The 20,317-nt window shown below is 35.5% G+C and overlaps 1 protein-coding gene across 1 annotated transcript in view; it reads left to right on the top strand.

Annotated features, from left to right (window-relative positions):
• The first annotated feature begins 1,632 nt into the window (after nucleotides 1-1,632).
• LOC135157596 (uncharacterized) overlaps nucleotides 1,633-20,317 on the top strand; it is a 32,333-nt gene continuing 13,648 nt past the window's right edge. Inside the window, exons 1-2 of the mRNA XM_064113869.1 lie at nucleotides 1,633-1,779; nucleotides 5,961-6,009. Coding sequence (XP_063969939.1) covers nucleotides 1,767-1,779; nucleotides 5,961-6,009 — 62 coding nt within the window. The 5' untranslated portion in view covers nucleotides 1,633-1,766. The remainder of the gene's footprint in view (nucleotides 1,780-5,960; nucleotides 6,010-20,317) is intronic.

Here is a 20,317-nt window from a genome sequence, read left to right on the forward strand (position 1 = left end):
CAGTGTAACACTATCCAAATGTGCGCACACCAAAATAACAATTCGATACGGCACAGAGTGGGGCCAAGGCCTTGCACTTTCTTCTCATTTGCATAATTTTCGAATATTGTGTGCTCACTGATGCATTAAACATCGGGATTTTCATAAAAATCAAATCAAATGAACCATGCAAGGAGGTTTGTGATAGATATCCATAGTTACAAATTGCATTTTTTCCGATAACGTAAAAAAGAGCTAATCACATTCCACATGTTCATTCAAGCGTGAATGTTTAATTAAACGCCTTTGAATCATTGAAGCATGTTAATTGGTCATGAACATAACGAAAAAGTTGAGAAAATATCATTTTCAGTTACCAAAATGAAACAATACTTGCCTATGATATTTGAAAATCGTATCTTTTGTTTTCAATAAATGTTCATTGAACCGTGAAACAATGAATATTGTTGAAGATACTCTTCCCAAAAATAACTGTCATCATATTCTATCATTTTTATTGATAGAAATGTGTAAAAAATCCAATTATAGCCAATTTGGACTTGTGTTCATTCAACCGTGAAATTTAGCCAGAAAAGTTTTATCGTCTTTTAGAAAGTACCTTTTACAAGCCTTTTGATTATTTTTCATGATGAGAATGTGGAATTAGTTCCAATAAAAATGGAATCAAAGTCATGATATTTGGCTTGTGACTTTTGAAAAGTGACATTTTTGCCTTCTGACGGTGCTCACTGAAACATGACGTAAAATACGTCCATAACATTTACTCAGAGGGTAGCCTATAAAATTACCTACACGCTCATGTAAAAATATATTAAAAACTTGCATTGGTTCGGAAATTATTTAAGGGGGGACTTACTTTTTTTGTTGTGTATAGAAAGATTTCAAATTACTCATCCTTTTCTTGATTTACCAACCATGAATAGATTGTCCCATTTTTAAGTGTAAATTTCGATTTTTCCCATTGTTTAGTTATATACTTAGCCTTTTCGCGATTACAAAAAGTGCTTTTAATTTCCTTTGTTCGCTTTGCGCTCGCATTATTTGATAGTTGAAATATGTAACGTCTACATGGCTAACAAGCAGCCGTTAACAGATTTTTTTATCAGATAAAGACGTATAGGCCTATCAAAAGAAAATATAAAAAAATATTTTGGATACACATCTCGTTTGGATCACAAATATTGCCCAGAATGTATAGATTTTACGACAAAATACATGAAATAATAAAAAAAAACGCGCCCGCACTTTTTAAATAAGGCTTATGAGATCATTATAAGGCTTATAAGTGACTATAGGACTACCCCTTAAAAGAAACAAACAATAATCAACTTTGGGGAAAATTTGGCTGAAAATACAAATCCGGGCCCCCCTATTGGCGAAGGCTGGATCCGTCCCTGATTAATCATCAGTTTTCACCATATTTATTCCACAAATCAATTCCTTTGCTGATTCTTACTTTTCTTCGTTAAAAACTATTATTGTTAATGCGAATGTCGAGTTGTGCGAATCTCAAGCCGTATCTGCAAAGCTAGCTCGTCTATTAAAGTCTTCTCCCGATATTCCAACTCGATGATTATTGACTTACCATGTTCCTGATTTTGTTTTTAATCTCATTATTTTGACAAAAGGTTCTAGAGGAGTCGCAGCTACGCCAACTAGGAAGAGAACTTGTCTCGTTCAAAGTGGATACACGAGCTGTCAGAAAAAATGATGACATTTTGAAATTCATATTCACGCAACGGACAACATCGGAGTTACTAGTTGATATGCTTCTAAGTGGTAATGATATTTATTCATTTGTTATGATAAAGTATGATATTTAAATCATATTAAAGGTGCAATAACTATTAAAATTCCTCTTGAAATTATAAAAGTTAATTACAATATTAAACATACAAAACTATGAAGTTTGGACATTTATCCGTCAAATTTTGCAACAAGGTAATGTTTACAGATTCCAGTTTAACTTATTCATCATAAGGCTTGTATGTAATAAAGAAATTTATCAACAAATTCACAAGTTCTAATCGCATATTTGCTGCCTTCGCCTTTTAAAACCACTATTCAAGCAAACATTATAATTCAAACATTTATTGATCCAGTGGCCGAATAAGTTAAATAAGAATTTCGAGATCGAGCATATGACATCAGCACATGTGGGCAAAATAGGAAGTAATCATAATAATTAGCTTGAAGGATGATGTCTGTTCCAGAAAGCTATAAGAATTTGAGAAAAAAAATATCAAAATTCACCTTTTCCACGAATTGTTGTATAGCCTATCCCAGTAAGATAAATATGAGTGGGGCAGTTGTTGTCTGGCGATGTGACTTGTACATCAGTGGAGCTGACCGACAGCTCAACAATCCTGAGGTTTACTAGAGAGTCGAAAATGATCTCACAGATGAGCATCAGAAGATTGTCAAAGAAACTGTTGATTGCCTTTCGAGAACTAATCTTTTACTCCCTCTGCACTCGACCTTTGCTAAAGGTTTTTTACAGACCTGTACTCTACCCCCTGCCCCAAATTTATTAAGAAGAACCTACCGAGTTACCTAATTGTTGTGTCTCCGCACAGGTTTTGTGTCCACACAGTCGATTTTGACAGTTTTAAAAGTTTACAAGATAAGTTTCATTAATATTTAGTACAAAGTGTTATTCAATATTATAGAGAACAAAAGTGAATATTACAAATTCTGAATTCATATTTTTTGTTGTTTTGTAACCCAAAGTCAGAAAAGAAGGCTTCAACATTTTGAATTGTCCAGACACTCATCCCCCATGCTAAATGTCTGGATGGCATATTCACGCCACTCGTATCCATGCTGAAGACGTACGCCTTCGTATTAATCTGTCACTCTCCCAGCGGACGGAAACCGGTATATCTCTTCACGATGGGGGAAGGTCTACGTGTTGTACAGCATTCCCTATAGAGGTTTCTAACAGATGATCTTCCTGGTGACTCAACTAACCTTTAATCCTCTGAACCTGTACTAAAATTACCATCGTTTCAATTCGGAGATGATTGCTATATACAAAATAAAATTATGGCAGTGGGGTCAAAAATGGGCCCTTGTTATGCTCGTCTCTTTGAAGGTTTAGTGAAAAAGAAATACTCAAGAACTACCAAGGTCCCATGCCACTTCTGCTGAAGAGATATATTGATGACCTTGTTTGTCTTACTACATGCTCTATTGACGATGTGACTATGTTCAATGAGTTTTTCAATAACTCACCCATTTGATTCACACATGAGTTCAGACAGTACTTTTCTTGAATATCAACATTGCTTTGCTTTATACTTGCTGAAGGCGGCTTCAGCTGGAAGCTCACAAGGTTCCTCCACACATCCTTATCGGCCATCAAGGTCGCCAGCTCACTGGTGCTTGTCACTCTCGTGTCCCTCCTTAGCACGTCCATGTAGGTCATATGTGGCCTTCCAATCTCTTGTTCCATGGGTTAGTTCCAAAAGTAGGAGCTTCTGTGAGCTCAGTTCAAGATGTCGGAAACAGTGGCAGGCTAGATGGAGCCTCCGGGCAGCAATCTTATTCGCTACCCTGGAAAGATCACCGTAGAGTTGCTCATTAGGGGTGTGGGAGCTCCGGTGAACGTTCATGGATTTCCGCAGCATGCGGGTGTAGGTACCATTGAGAACTTTCTCCGTGGACACAGTTAGGGCCCAACACTTCCATCCATAGAGCAGGATGGCCTTAACTGTAGAAACGAAGAACCGCTTCTTGAGACCTGGGTTCATGCTTGACTTCCATATCCTGCCCATGCCACTTAGGGCTTTCCAGGCGAGTGCTTTTCTGACTGCAATGTCTTTCTTTGTCTCAAAGACCCAGGATCCGAGATAATTGAAGCCAACCTTCTGTTCCAGGATGACACCTTCCCGGGTGCTGAGTGGTGCATGGTCCTCAGTATTGTAGGTCAGGTACTTGGTTTTGGGGCCATTTAGTCCAAGACCAACCTTATTGCATTCGGTCTTTACCCTGAAGAGGAGTTCCTGTACTTGCTCTATGGTATAAGACACAAAACCTATATCATCTGTAAAGTCCAGGTCATCTAGGACTTCCTTCGGATGCCTCCGAGATTTGCAGGTGTAAAGATGATGCTTAGCTCTTCTTTCTTCCCGTCCACCATTGCTCTTCTCAGTGCATGATCTAGGACTATTATAAACAGGAACAGAGCGAGGGTTTCTCCCTGGAGCACACCGGCGAGGATGTCGAACAGCTTCGTCTCACCATCTGGGGACTGTACTTTCGCCTTTGTATCATTGTACATCCTTATGATTGCTCTCAGGTGGTTGGATGGATACCATACGCCTTGATAATCTCATCATCTTCTCTGTGTGTATGGAATCAAAGGCTTTCCTGAAGCCGATGAAGGTAATGGTGGATGGTAGGTGATTAACCTTTACACCTTCAATGATTCTTCTCAGAGTGAGGATCTGAGCAACTTTGGAGTGCTTGGGGCGGAAGCCGTTCTGATTTATGCGGAGTTTGAAATAGATGACACTGCGTATAGGATTGAGGATTAGCTTATTGTACATCTTGGCTATGATGCATATGAGGCTGATACCTCGGCAATTGTTGGTGTACCGAGGTCTCCAGACTTGGGCACTGGCACAATCAACCTTGACGGACACTAACACTGCAAGGAGACCGACGCACACTATTACCTGAATTATGATTCCAACTGCAAACGTTCGACGCCCTACTCACAACTCACAAGGCTTCGCCTATTATTCACCAGCGATGCTGATTACCATGCCAAATATAAGGAAATTGTCTCTTTCGGCCGCAGAAAGGGTTACCCGGAAGATGTAATAGCAAGTGCTGTACGCAAGGCATCCAAGTTGACACGACAGCAAGCTCTTCAGCAAAAAAAGTCTTCAGAACACCAAACTGCTCCACTAGTTTTAATTTACCACCCTCGAAAAATCAATCTCGTCTCCAAAACGATTTGACAAAGCGTGTGTGTGTGTGTGTGAAATTATGCATGTACAACAGCTTTTGCAACTCTTGTATTTGAATATGTTGTGAAAGAAATGAATGAAGAGAACGGTGGTAGGCGTAGCTTAAATAAAGGTTCCCCAGAGCTATCTGCCCTTTGGAAATATTGGTGATGCCGAAAAATGCCTCTGCCGGTAATCGAACCCGGGCCCCCAGCTTTGAACGCCGGTGCCTTAACCACTAGACCACAGAGACGGGTTAGTAGCTCGGGCGTCCCCGATCCGATTGACCGCCAGATAGACAGATTTTCGACACTTTCCCAGTTATAATTTCCTTTGTCGGGTGTTGGTGGGTTTTGAACAAGGACAATCCACCAAAATTGTTCAAAACCCACCTATACCCGACAAAGAAAATTATAATTGGTATCGTGTCGAAAATCTGTCTATCTGACGGTCAAACGGATCGGGGTCGCCCTGGCCATCAACCCGTCTTTTTGGTCTAGTGGTTAAGGTACCGGCGTACAAAGCTGGTGCCCGGGTTCTATTTTCGGCAGAGACATTTTTCGGCATCACCAAGTTTTCCAAAAGGCAGATAGCTCTGGGGAACCTTGATTTAAGCTACGCCTACCATTGTTCTCTTCATCCATTTATTTCACAAAATGTTTAAATAAAAGAATTGCCAAAGCAGCTGTACATGTATAATTTCACACATCTATATACATGTATATATATATATATATATATATATATATATATATATATATATATATATACATATATAAATATATTTATATATATATATATATGTGTGTGTGCGTTTGGGGGGGTGCGTGCGTCAGTGTCTGTGTGTATAAAGTTATGTTCCATAAAATATTATTTTGTACACGCTATTAATAAATAACCAGATAAATGCAGTACTTACTGATAACATTCATATAGTAAGGACACCAGATCCTGCTTTAAAACATTAATGTATTTTGCATCCTTTTTTATTTTATTCAACTACAGCCAACAACCACGATCCTCATGGTTCAGCAACAACCAACGACGACCAATTGTAAGAAATGTTCCTGTTGTCAATATGCATATATATTATTTTTTCTTCATTAGTCAAACAAAAATTGATAATAATAAACGAATCACTTTTTTGCAGAATATACGTTGGCAAGCGCCGGTTTCAAAAAGCTGTTAGTTTAATAATACGGATAAGAACGAAATTTGATCCTTACGCACTAAACCATTGCCAACGAATATTTGGTGCATAGTATTTACCACAAGAGAGGAGTACCGGTCGTTCATAAAGTCGCTCTTAACTTAGAACAGCTATATGAAACACCAATCAGGTTAAGATTGAATTTGTATCGAGAATGCTAGTTATTTATATGACTCGCCTGTCCGAAAACATTCCAAATCAACTTTCGCGCATAGCGTCCTCATATGTCGTCTATCCGTCCTTGCCAGTTGCCACGTTCGGCTTTCCTCCGCCGAAGCCCTATTAAGCCGTGGGCCGAACGATCAAAAGTGCTTTAGTTTTTAACTTTTGTTTCAATTGAACTTTGAGGTGTTTTGGATATATTTAGAAAAACGAAGAAAATTCATTGATTGGGAAATTTCTTGTTCCCGCTGTCAACTCGCTGCAGTTAGCATGATATGTAATTTAGAACTCCAATTTCACCATGCTGCCTAATTATTGTACGAGCCGCACATTTAGCCATACACACCGCAGAGCACAACGGGGAAATGCGAGCCCCACAGTAGAACCGCATACATTCGTAATTCCGAAGCTTCGTTATTCCGAAGGTTCGGATATTCCAAAGGTTGGTTATGCCGAAGGTTCGTATTTCTGAAGGTTCGTAATCCCGAATGTTCGTTAATCCGGAAACGAAATGAGGTTCGTAATTCCGAAGGTTCGTTAATCCGAAAACGAGATAAGGTTCGTAATTCCGAAGGTTCGTTAGTCCGAAAAAGAAATGAGGTTCGCAATTCCGAAGGTTTGTGAGTCCGAAAACGAAATAATGTTCGTATTTCCGAAAATGAAATTAATTCATTTTGGTAACAAAAGCGGTGTTGTCATTACAAGATAACACGATATTATGCAATAATAGTAATAACAAATGATGATACATGTTTGTTTTGTGGCCAAAGCATGTATTGCATTAAGAATAGGCGCCCGGATCAAGCATAGGCTTAATTTCGATTTTATCTAAGCAATTGCTGCCTAAGCAAATGGTTTAAGGATGAAGGGAATTAAGTGTGTTGGTCGCGTGCGAGTTACCTCCAGATAATAGGATTTGTATTGGAGGGATGTCATTTTTAATATCAGCTTCTGCTGGTAATGAAAATAAAAATAATACTAATGATGATCATAAACATCGAAATGATGATTATATTAAAAATGGTAATAAAGAATATAAATGTTAATAAAATTTTATTGATCGTTACGCCTAGTGTTGACAATGTTAATGACGATAAAAATGATAACAGCTTAACATTTAATGTTCTATTTTATCATAATCCCCGTGAAATTTAAAAATGGAATGCATTTTAATTCGTATCCACCGAACAGTAGGCCTATGTGTGTGTATGTTGCGTGAGAGATGCTCATATATGGGTGTTGTTTGTTCGTGTATATCAGGGCCGAAGCCATTATTTTCTATGAGGGGGTTCCGAATAATAAAAAAAAGAGTGAACCCTTCGTAGTTCAAGATCAGTTCCGTTACCTCCCGGGGCTGATCCAGCTTTCCCAAATGCGGAAGGGGGGGTGGGAATTCCCTTACATTTTCCCCGATCGGCCGCCTAATAATGCGAGGACAAGATCAAATTCTTTGATATTGTATGCATTCACACCTGAACAATAATTTTAACTCTCATAGTAATTTTTGTATATGCGTATCTAAAGTAAACAATTACTGCGAGCAGAAGGCAGAAACTAAAATTTGTAATATACTGACCTGAAAACAGGAAAATAGCACCTGTTTCAAATTGGTTATAGTGACTCATGAGGAGAAAAATGAGGCGAATCTCATCAAACAGATAAAGCAAGCGCGAGCTGATATTTCTCTATCTTCTGATCTGAAAGCTTGATATTTTAAGCATCTTTGGTACCTATTATCAAGATTGGCATCTGAAAGAACAATTGATGCGAGCACGAAGCATGAACTTATTTTTATTGCATTTCGATCTAAAAATAATTGACAGTTTATGGACTTTTTGATAAAGAAGAAGATATATATACAATAAATAATTTCTTGCAAAGAAATGATGCGTGCGCGAAGCGCGCTCATATTTTTTTTATATTTCAATGTGAAAACAGGGCTTTTGGGCACACTTTTAATAGAGAACGAGTCAAATAATGCAAGCCCGAAGCGCAAGCTTAAAATTTGTGATATTCCAATCTGAAAACTGGACATCTTATGCATTTTTGTAATCAAGAATAAAATGAGTTCCTTATTAAACAATACTTGATGCGAGCACGAAACGTGAGCCAAAATTTTCCGATTTTCTAACCTGAAAACTGGACATTCTAAGCATTCTTGGAAAAAAAGTAATTGATGCGAGGAGTGCTAATAAACGCGAGCCCAAAATTTTGTAATTTTCTGACCTAAAATGTATTATTTTTTACTTCAAAAAGGGTATTCCATTTTGAAAAAAAGGTACATTTCATTCTGAAAAAAGGGTATTTTCCATTTTGAAAAAGGGCATTTTTTCCTACGTGAATTTGTTGGGTCTAGTACCCCGACCCCCCTGCCCCCGGTTCTGCCCCCCTGAGTGAAGCGAGCAGAATTTCGGTGCATGGGCGATTTAGCTCTAGCAACTTAAACTCCTTTTCTTACTAAAAAATTAATGCGAATGCAAATAGTTTTCAATATTTGATATATATATATAGGCAAAGTGGCCGACTGACATGAAAAGTGGATATTTCAAAGATTGTTAGTTGGAGTTCAGGAATGGGATATACATCTCTAATAAAATGATGGGAGCTCGTAGCGCGAGCTGAACATTTTTCTATATTCAGCACTTTTTGTAATCATGAACAGGATGCGTAATCGCGTATCTCTCTGAAAGCTACAAAAATCGAATCGTGAGCATAATCATCTGTATATAATATGAGTTTAAGAGGTGTGCGCCTAACAAGCGACTCTCTTAGCTATCTGATCCTTCTTCATATTTTGTGATTTCTGCTATTTACTTTGCACTAGAAAGTTTATCAGAAGCTTTATTGTACTGCATGGAAACTCCAAGACTTTTTTGGGATACTTTCATGCAGCCGAATTTGACATTTAATTGAAATATATTTTCATGTTTTGGCTGAACTGGTTAGTGGACTCAGTACATCCTCCAAGGCTAGTACATGTACATGGACATCAAAGCCTTTCATGTTCGTTGGACCTGTGACTGTGCTGATTCTTCATGTCATTAATCTCTACAGTAACAATACCACCGGGGGGGTGGCACTTCCGTTCACGAGTGGATATCATGCGCGACCATGGGGTCTCGAAAAGCACCCTAAACACGTAATTTCCATATTCTGAAAATGCGCCCCTTAACAAGTATTGGCGTGTGAAACCCTACCTTGAACAAGTATTTTTTTTTGTTTTGTAATAATATTTATTAATCATTCAGTTCAAAGAAATGGTACATTGTAAAATATTACAAATCAATATTAACAAAACACTGTTCACAAAAGACAAATAATTATCCATAATACAAATAATCGTACATGTCATGGTATTAACATATGATATACAGTGGATAAATTCAGTAACAGAAATTAACAATTAATAACCAATATAAATTCACAAAATCATACAATAGCTATGCAGAAAATTGATTGCTCGACATTGATTAAACTGAATGAAATTTATAATATAAAAAAACCGGAAAGGGTTCGAGAGCTCACTCCCCACACACGCCCATAAAAGAACGAAATCGCTCTCACACCCAACCCCCCCCCCCCACACACAGACAAGACACAAAACAATTAGACAATACAAACAAAAACAATACAAAAAATAAGAAAAGCAGGAAGAAGGAAAGAAAGAAAGAAAGAGAGAGAGAGAAAGAGAGAAAAAGAAAAAAAAGAGAAAGAAAGAAAGGAGATAAGTAACATGCAAAGTAAAGAAAAGCGGACAGTTTATAGTGACAGACAGACCAGCCAACCCCGCACGTGTGCAAACCGGGTAAAGCCATCCCTTCCTCATCCTACTTAATCAATTGCTTTTTAGGTGTTCCCACTTTTTATAGTGCTGTGTTAATGTTTTTCGCTCTATAGCAATTTTCTTTTCTTCTTCTTTACTTTTAAAAAGCTTTACTTGTATCTCTTCAGCAGTTGGTAGTTTATGATTCCCCCTTCCGTGATATATTAAAAATTTGATAAGTAAAATGATATGATTTAATAATTGTCTATTTTCTGTTGTCTCTTCTAATCCAACATGGATATCCTTCCACTGTAAGCTTTTAAGAATCGGAAATTTTAATATATTGCTACACAATTTCCATAATACTTTAACCATTTCACATTCGTAAAAAATATGTCTATAAGTTTCTTCATCTTTACCGCAAAAAGAACATTCATTACTCGATACAAATCGAAACCTATATAAATGGTGGTTAACAAAGATAATATTGTATAATAATTTATATTGAAACTCTCTTAACTTATTATCTAATGTGCAAAATCTTGGACGATAAAATACTTTTTCAATTTCTTTTTCAGACATGTTATATGACGATTCGAGATTGTAAAAACTGACAGGAGTGTCGGCAATCTTGTTTATACATGATCTATACAGCTGTTTTGAACAAACTGACTCAAACTGGAAAATATTTTTAAAGAAAATAAATTCAATCTTCAAACCATCAACTAAGGTATTATTTTTTAATTCGACTTTCCATTCTACAGGAACATGTGCAAATATTTCATTAATTGTTACTATTTCGTCGTCATTTACACCCATAGATCTAAAATAAGTATTTGATTTAAGTTCACCGTGTTCATCTACAATATGGTGCAATTTGTATGTGTTTTTTAAGAAAATATTTTCATGAAAATACGCTTTTCCTTCATTTTTAATATACCTGTTATTGAAAAAAATTTCATTTCTTTTATTACTTATGTCCTTTTTGATGAACACAGTTATATTAAACCAAATACTTAACATTTCCTGGTAGTACTTTGGAATTTTTATATTGATCATATCAGGTGTAAAATTACAGTAAAAAATTAAATTACCACCTAATGGTCTTAGCAGAAATTTGAAATATTTTTTCCATTTCACTTTCTGGTCACCGTTTACCAGTCTTTTGACCCACATCACTCTCTGTACCATTACAAAAAGTTTAAAATTGAGCATTTTTATTCCCCCTTGTTTATATCCCAGATACAATGTGTTTCTTTTAATTTTATCTTTTCCTCGCCATAAAAAGTCGAAACAAATTTCTTCAATTTCTTTAAAAGCCCATTCCGGCATAGGCGTTAAAGAACTTACATAAATCAATTTAGAAAATGCATATGTTTTTAGCAGATGAATCTTTCCAAACAAAGTTAGATCTCTTTGTTTCCACCAATTTAAAAACTTTTTAATTTTGCTTAATATTTCTTTATAATTCATTTCTTCAGCAACGTCAGGATTTAATGAAAAGACAATACCGAGAATTTTAACCATATCAACTTGTTTCCCAAAAGGGAAAGGGTGAGTAAGGCTTACAGAGGGTCCTAGAGGCAAAATAAACGTTTTATTTTTGTTCATCCTAAGTCCAGATGTCTTCCTAAAATTTTCAAGAATTAATTCTAGTCTATATACTGAATCTAAATCTTCTACGAATATAGTCATATCATCAGCATAAAGTATTTGTTTAATTTCCGTTTCACCAAATCGAATACCCTTTACTAAATTATCATTACGAATACAATGCGTTAAACATTCTATACAAAGTATAAAAAGGTAAGGGGAGAGGGGATCCCCTTGTCTTAGCCCCCTCTCGATTGCAAAATAACCGGTCGATTTTCCCCCATTAAAGACACAACTCAGCGAGTTGGTATAAAGAACATTAACCCAGTTACTAAAAATCGGCCCAAAACCAAACGATTTAAGCACCCTTTGAAGGAAGGAATGTGAAATTGAGTCAAACGCCTTTTCAAAATCGATTGCAACTAAGTATCCTGGTTTATTAAAATTTGATGTATGAAAAATCATATCGTTTATTATTCTTACAGCATCGCCAATATTCCTATTAGTTAAGTAACCTACTTGGTCGCCTGACACAATATTATCCAAAATGGTCTTAATTCTTTTAGAAAGTATTTTGGTTAGGATTTTATAATCTACATTAAGCAAGGAAATTGGTCTATAATTGCTAATAAACATCGGATCTTTACCTTCCTTATGTATAATTGTAATTATTGCTTGTTTTTGTGAAGGTGACAATTCTTTATATTTCATAGCATCATTAAAAGCATTTAAGACTAGGTCACCTATTACCTGCCAAAATGTAATATAAAACTCGACATTTAAACCGTCATTTCCTGGTGATTTATTTAATTGCATTTCTTTTAAAATTTCAATACAATCCCCCTGGTTTATTTTCACTTCGCAATGATTTCTTTGGTTTTCGCTTAGTTTTGGTAAGTTACTAGGAAAAAAACAATCACCAGGTTTTACCTCTCCTTTAGAATATAAGGAAGAATAAAATTATTTTATTTCTTTTAAAATACTAGTTTCGTCATTAATTACATTTCCATTAACTTTAAGTTCTTTAATAAAACCTTTCCGACCATTATAATCTACCAGTTGTTTAAAATATGCAGTTTCTCGTTCTCCACTTTCAAACCATGGGGCTCGAGATCTGATTTTTATACCTTCATTTAAGTACGCATATATTGTTTTTAGCTCACTTCTTTTTCTTGCCAAAAGATCAATCAAAATATAATTTGTGTTCGATGATGTTTGCTGTAATTGAACTTTCTCTTCCAATTTCATAATTTCCTTTTCTAACTTATCAACCTTCTCTTTTCTTTCTTTAGCTTTTTTCTTAGAATATTTTCTTGTGAAATTTCGAATTTCCATTTTAACATAATCCCACAGTATTCTATTATCCATAATCTCTTCAGACAGCTGAAGTTTTAGACGAGTTATTTCCTCTTTCATTCTTTTAACATATTCTTCATCGTAACATAGGCTATTGTTGAATTTCCAGTATCCTGTCTTTATAACAGGGTGAGTAATGGCAAAATTAACATTTAATTCTATTGCAGAATGATCAGGCGACAAAGCCGGTATTATTTCACATTTTGATACTTTTCCAACAAAAATGTCTGATATCACCCAGTAATCTAATCTGCTCTGCATGTAAGGATTTTGTTGATGATAAGTGTATTGCATCTTATCGATATTTCTAAATCGCCATATATCTATTGCCTTATGATTATCCAAAAAACTTTCAAAATCAATACTAAGCCTAGATTGTCTTTTATTAATGCTACTTCCTTTGTAATCTAAAAGTATATTCCTCGTCATATTAAAATCCCCTCCTATAATAAAAGGTTTATTTTTAAATTCTTTCTCCTCCAAAATCTGGGAAATATTTTGCAAAAAATCTAGTTGCTCCTGTTCTTTACTTCCTACAGGAAAATAAACATTTCCTAGTACAACCTGCTGATTTTGCAACAGACCGATTATGAAAATGTATCTGCCATTTGGGTCAATAATTGTATGTTTTATCTTTATGTTGACCCCTCGAGCAATAAGTATCATGACTCCTTTACCATGGTTTGTACCATGGCTATAAATACAATTCCCCTCCCACAATGAACTCCAGTTCCTAACTATTTCTTGAGTACTAAAAGTTTCCTGTAAAAAGATTATATGCCCATTTTTGTCCTTACACCATTTGAAAATACTTTGTCGCTTATTTTTCTCTCGAATCCCCCTTACATTTAAAGAAATAAAATTACAAACAGATTTATTCATTTAAGGATATGTTGAAAAGACACTACATAGGATGAGAAATGGATGGCTCCCTCCACGGTCTACCCCACTCGAAGTCGATCATGATCAAAGTGTCACTGCAAACTGACCTTAAGAAGATAGAGAAAGAAAAGAAACAAGCAACAAAAAAGAAAAACGACACAGACAAAAACTGACCACGAAAAGACATACCTAACTCAAACATAAGACACTCTAAATTGTGTAACGCCCACCCCTCCCTATACCTTAACACCCGATGCTCTTGGTTATTTATCATAAATACTTAAACAATAAACCCGATTCATTCTTATCAGCCTAATAAAAAAAGGCATAATCTAATAGAAATGAAAAGGAAATAGATTATTTTCTGGAGAAAAAAAAAAAAAACCGACTTCACAGCAGCCAAAACCATTCAAAAAAAAAAAAATAAATAAAAATAAAAAAAAAAAAAATCTTTTCAAATTGCCAATAGCATTGGACATGATCGTTACAACCTCTTTTATACAACGATGAATATCTTTTTCGAAGAAAAAATATATGTATCAATGCTTTGATGCTCTCTTTAAGAAAAAAAAAAAGAATGAGAGAGCTGGAGAGAGAAAAGGAGGGGGAAAAACTTCGATGTCTCAAGAACCCACAGCCGATCATTTATGCAAATGATTCTTACAATTGATTGGTGCGCTACATATATGGATCAATGGAAACGGGTGTTGATAACAATGAATAAATGTGTCAAATTCCGTCTCTCTTTCTATTCCTCTCTCTTTTTTCCAAGTTAGCATTTGGAGTTATTGTACAAAGATTAAAGGGTGTTTCACCTCTTATTGATTTCATGCACAAAAGCTTGTACGGTGAACTGTACTAAAAACCATTACAATTCATACCAAAAACATTTGATTGAAACAAATAACTTGGTATGTCAAATTGCGAGTTTACTAAGGCAAGTTACAACAACTACTTTGCATACCATCAGATCAATTAACGTAGGAGTCAGTGAACGTTTGAAAATTTCTATTACTGGTTGAGCAGTGAAACATAATGATTTTAACCAAATTGAATGAAATGGATTCTTGTCTAAAATAGATTAAACTTTTTCACAAAGGATTGGAATATTTGTATCTTAGTATTGAAGTATAACATCGGTTATGAACAAACAAAATATTTTGTTAAGTATTTTGCAATAGATGCAAGCACACACAATAACTGGTTTTCAGAGAAAAAAGAAAATTGATGAACTATATCATTGAATGTGCTACATTGTCTGATTATACATTCTTCGTTAAGTTAAAGAAAAGAAGATAAAAAAATAACCCCGCCCATTTGTTTAGCGTTAGAAAATGTAAACCACTTGAATGCCACCAGCATGTCTGTGACTTGAATAACTTCGAGATTACTATAGTAATGTTGATTCTTACCAATAGAGCCCTGCATACCGACAGACAAATTTAAGTGGAAGTTACGTTAGCAAAACGTTTAAAACATTTTTATAACTGGTTGAACAGTGAAACATAATGACATAGATTTTAAATAGTTTCAGCTTCTTGCTTTAGAACCATCGATTCCTTATTGGATTTTTTTGCATCTCAGTATTTGAATTGTAACCGAGCATCCACCATATTCTTGTTTGGAATTTACAATTGACATACACACAGAAATCCAACACATTTTCGGTTCTTCGAGAAAGAAAAAAAAAATAAAGAGAATGATGAATTATCCCTAATAGACGTAATGCATTGTCTGAATCTATTCTGAGAAAAGTTGCCACGCCCACTTGTTAAACATTTAAATTTCAATGCAGCTTTCATGACTGGAGACATGCAAATTAAGTCAAGGTTACTATTGCAAGGTTGATTCTCACCAATGCCTCCTTTACATGCTAATTGAAAATTCAAATTAATTCAGTGAACGTTTAAGAACATTTCCATGGCTCGTTAAATAATGAATGATGGGGACGTTGAACTGTATGCATAGTAGGCGTAAAAAAACCCCATCATGTCAAAGAACAAATTGTTTCTTTTAACTTGTGGAAAGAAAAAAAAAGAAAAAAGTTTGACTCCACCTCTCATTCATATCTACTTTGCATATATTAAAAAAAATAGGGCATGTCAACCCTCCCAACATTCAGATGTTTGTCAGTGTATACCCATTTCCAACGTGTTCGTAAATCGATTTACATAATAATCCCGTGCATGCAATAAATATGGGATTCTAAAACTTGGTTGTTGTTTTTTCAAAGATAACCGAACACCTTGTTTCGATATGAAATTACCTTGAAGATTTGTATTATAAAAGCACATTCTTTGTATCTATAATAAGAATATGCAGAAAAACAAACACGCCAATGTTTCATGAATCCGCAAACTTAAACGATTTCTTGTTTCTCAGTACACAATCATGTTCACCGCACACTGATAGCAATCCTTTATGAGTTTTACTTAACGACTATTTTTTTTCAAAGCTTTCATCGATGATATTTCGTTAATCTAGATAAAATGTTACAAGATACTAAATTCTCAAATCGTCCACATAACAGAAGGTTACAGATCAATATACTGTCAAATTATCCGACCGAATCAAATCTTTTCTTTTTCAGAACCAATAAAAACAAACATTGTATATTTAATAGGCCTGTATTATCTCAAATGATTTTGCATAGATCGACATTTTGAACATACTCTGATATTCCTCTTTATTTCTTTTTGTTTTGCGAATTAATATCAACAATCTTTAAAACATCATGCACTTCTCTACATAGGCTTTTTCAGAATTATCAACTCTACTATCATTGTCTTCAGTGAGATTTTACAAAATAACGTCTGCTCATTTCCTAATGTCATCATCGCTTGAAATAACGATTTTTGTTGTTGTTAAAGTTGTCAAAAAAAAAACCATCACTAATCATCTTCCAACAGATCAAAATACTGTCATATTCCCCGCTAGAATCAATTCTTCTCATCCTTTTTTTTCCCCAAAAAACCTGTATAAAGAAGCATTCATTTTGTATATACTCGATAGCCCTAGTGTTAACTGAAAAGAAAAAAAAACAGATTATTACAATTTGAATTATCTTGGTGTTCCTCTTTATTTCTTTTTGTTTTGTAAATTAATTTTATCAATCTCTAAAACACCACTTCTCTCTTTTTCCCTTTCAAAGCTATCAACTCTATTATCATTCTCTTTAGTAAGATTTTGCAAAGTAACTTTTGCTCACTTCCAGCAGATATTCAAGTAGTTATATCCTAATTCCATCATTGCTTGAAATGATTATCTTTTTTGTTGTTAAAGTTGTTTAAAAAAAAACACTAATCACCTTCCAAACAGATCAAAATACTGTCAGATTCCCATACCGAATCAATTCTTCTCATTCTTTTTTTTCAAAACCTGTATATAAAGCATTCATCATGTATACTCGATAGGCCTGTGATAACTGAAAAGGAAAAAATAACATAGATTATTACAATTTGAATTCTCCTAGTGTTCCTCTTTATCTCTTTTTGTTTTGTAAATTAATTTTAACAATCTCTAAAACACCCTTTCTCTCTTTTTTTTTTCCTTTTCAAAGTTATCAACTCTACTATCATTCTCTTCAGTAAGATTTTGCAAAATAACTTCTGCTCACTGGCAGCAGATATTCAAAATAGTTATAACCTAGTTTCATCATCGCTTGAACTAATGATTTTATTTTTGCCATTAAAACTGTTTAAATAAAAAAAGAAGAAAAAAAAAAAAAAAAAAACATTAATCACCTTCCAAACAGATCAAAATACTGTCAGAATCCCGAACAGAATCAATCCTTTTTTTCCCAAAACCTGTATAAACAAACATTCTTATTGTATATATACTCGATAGTCCTGCGTTATCTGAGAAAAAAAAAGAAATTACATAGATTTTTAGATTCTGAACATCCTCCTGACATGCCTGATGTTCCTCTGTATCTCTTTTGTTTTGCGAATTGATGTTAACAATCTCTAAAACACCTGCACTTCTCTGAATTTTTTTTTTCTCCAAAATTGACAAAACTATCGATCTTTTCATTGAGATTTTGCAAAATAACTTCTGCTCATTGCCAACACATATTCAAAATAGTTAAGTACTATCTGTTTCTCCAAATCAGAAATGATTTATTTTCATCCAGAAGGTTATCAAAAATCATTTCATACATTTCTATAATCATCAACGTAACTGTTATTATTCTTAATCTTCTATTGGCGTATAGAAAGCATTCTCTTTACCTGTTTCATCACTCGCCGAGTTGGTTAATCACTTCATTCCATCACGATCAAATCCTCTGTGTTTTGGTTCACTTTCCTTGTTATTTTCTTCCCTTGATCTTCCTCTGCGATATGATTCATATTCACATTTGCCATTGCTTTCATTCCTTCCTCCGTTAATTGCTTAACATTACCCATTGCTCGATTATCTCCAGAATCCTTTTCCGCGTTGGTATTTCTACTTCTAACTCTCGTCGCGTTCCTTCCCTCGTCCTCCCTCTCGATGATGACCAGCTTCCACGGTTCTGCTCTTGAGAAAAACGCAATTTTTCCTTCTTCTTTAGCGGCTCGAAGAGCTGGGAGTTGGCGGCTGCGCTCCAGGCGGACTCTCTTCGGAAGATCATCCAAGATGTAGAAGGATGTGCCTTTCAGTAGACGGCCATTCTGTTGGACTTTCACTTTATCAGTATAACGTAGAAAGCGAACTTTGATAGGGCGTGGCTTTGTTACAGCAGGTACTCGATGCACTCTCTGATGCTCTATTTCTCGTATCACTCCTTCTTCCATTTTCAGGCTTCTCCGATAGAATTCTCTAACCACTTTGTCAGTATCCTCCTTCTCTGTGAGCTCCGGGATCCCCATTATAACAAGATTCTCCCTGCAAATGTAAGATGAAATCCTGTCTATCTCCTTTTCACGATTCAGTCTTTCCTCTTCCAATTTGTTTTGGATTCTGTGTATTTCTACCTTTTTCACTTCTTCAATCTCTTTAGAAAGGAAGTTTAAGGACTCCGCAAAGCTATCCAGCTTACTTTCTATCTGCGACACCTTCGTAGCTATTCTGCTTTCTAAAGTATCGAAGCGACTGTTCAGTTTATCAATCTTTGCATCCAGTAGTTTCTCTATTGCAGGTAGCAGATCCCCTGAGCTTTCCGGTAGGGTAGGGCTGGTGGGCGTGATTGGCCTACGCCGTATTGGTAACAAAACGATACTCTTGGTAAATGTTCCCTGAAATGAACCCCTAAACAAGTACAGGAATGTTTTATTGTTACGGGTCCTTCGGTCGTCGGCTTTACCTTATTTGGTTAGTACGACCCCACCTTCTACACCTCGCGCAAATCGGACTTTAAACACGAAGTGTTGGGGCAAAAAGGACATCCTTTATAAAACATTTTAATTTTGTTTTATCATCCCCGCAAATTCGACCCTAAACACGTAATTTTTCTAGCGAAATAGATATCCTTTTTTTCATTATTTTTTGTGTTTTTGACACCCTTATCACGTTACGTACGTAACGTGCCCTTTCGTGAAAAAGACATCCTTTTTACGTGTTTTTTGGGTCGCGCATGGTATCCACTCGTCAATGTAAGTGCCCCCCCCCCCCGGGACAATACCACAATGGGGGTTTTAATTTACCTCTTTTTGCTTCTGTGTGCTTTCAATAGAAGTGAAAGCATAGAATATCTACCCAATCTACATAGAGAAAGAATGGACTGTGAACTTTATCATGTGAAATACTTCTCTTCACGGATCATATACTACTCTAACTCAGCATCAACTTTTCAGGTAGATATCTTGGTTTTTGGTGATATAAACCCCAACCCAGGACCTGAAAATGCAACCACATATCCTGTATCACCTGTTTCTTCTTACAGTAGAGGTAAACTTCTAAGTATTCTCTATAACCTAGCCCCAAAATACTTGTCTGATTGTTTAGAAATTTATGTCCCAGGTAGAAAAACTAGATCCTCTGAAGACCCACTTAAATTAACATATCCAACAAAAAGAAAACAGACCGGAGATAGAACATTCACCGTTGCATCCTCAATGGAATGGAACAAACTCCTTCTGACAATAAGACAATCCCCAACAATTGAGTCCTTCAAGAAGTCCCTTAAAACCCTTTTGTTCTAGGCAACTGCCTTCATTTAATATGTCATTCTGATTTTTGTTTGTATAAATAAGTTAAATGAAATTGTTAGCGCTTTGGGCCATGTGGGAAAAGCGCGTTATAAATGTTGAGTATTATTATTATTATTATTATTATTCGACCGGATGCTTCTGATAATGGTTATTCATCTCATATCTCTCCTTCTCTTGTCCAACATATTGAATTGCTCGAAATCCATAGATAACCTTACAGGAGACATATCGCTCATAGAGGCAGGAAAGGGGGTTGTCGGAGAAG

Source organism: Lytechinus pictus, chromosome 19 (genome assembly GCF_037042905.1).
Source record: "Lytechinus pictus isolate F3 Inbred chromosome 19, Lp3.0, whole genome shotgun sequence".
Classification (NCBI taxonomy): Eukaryota; Metazoa; Echinodermata; class Echinoidea; order Temnopleuroida; family Toxopneustidae; genus Lytechinus; species Lytechinus pictus.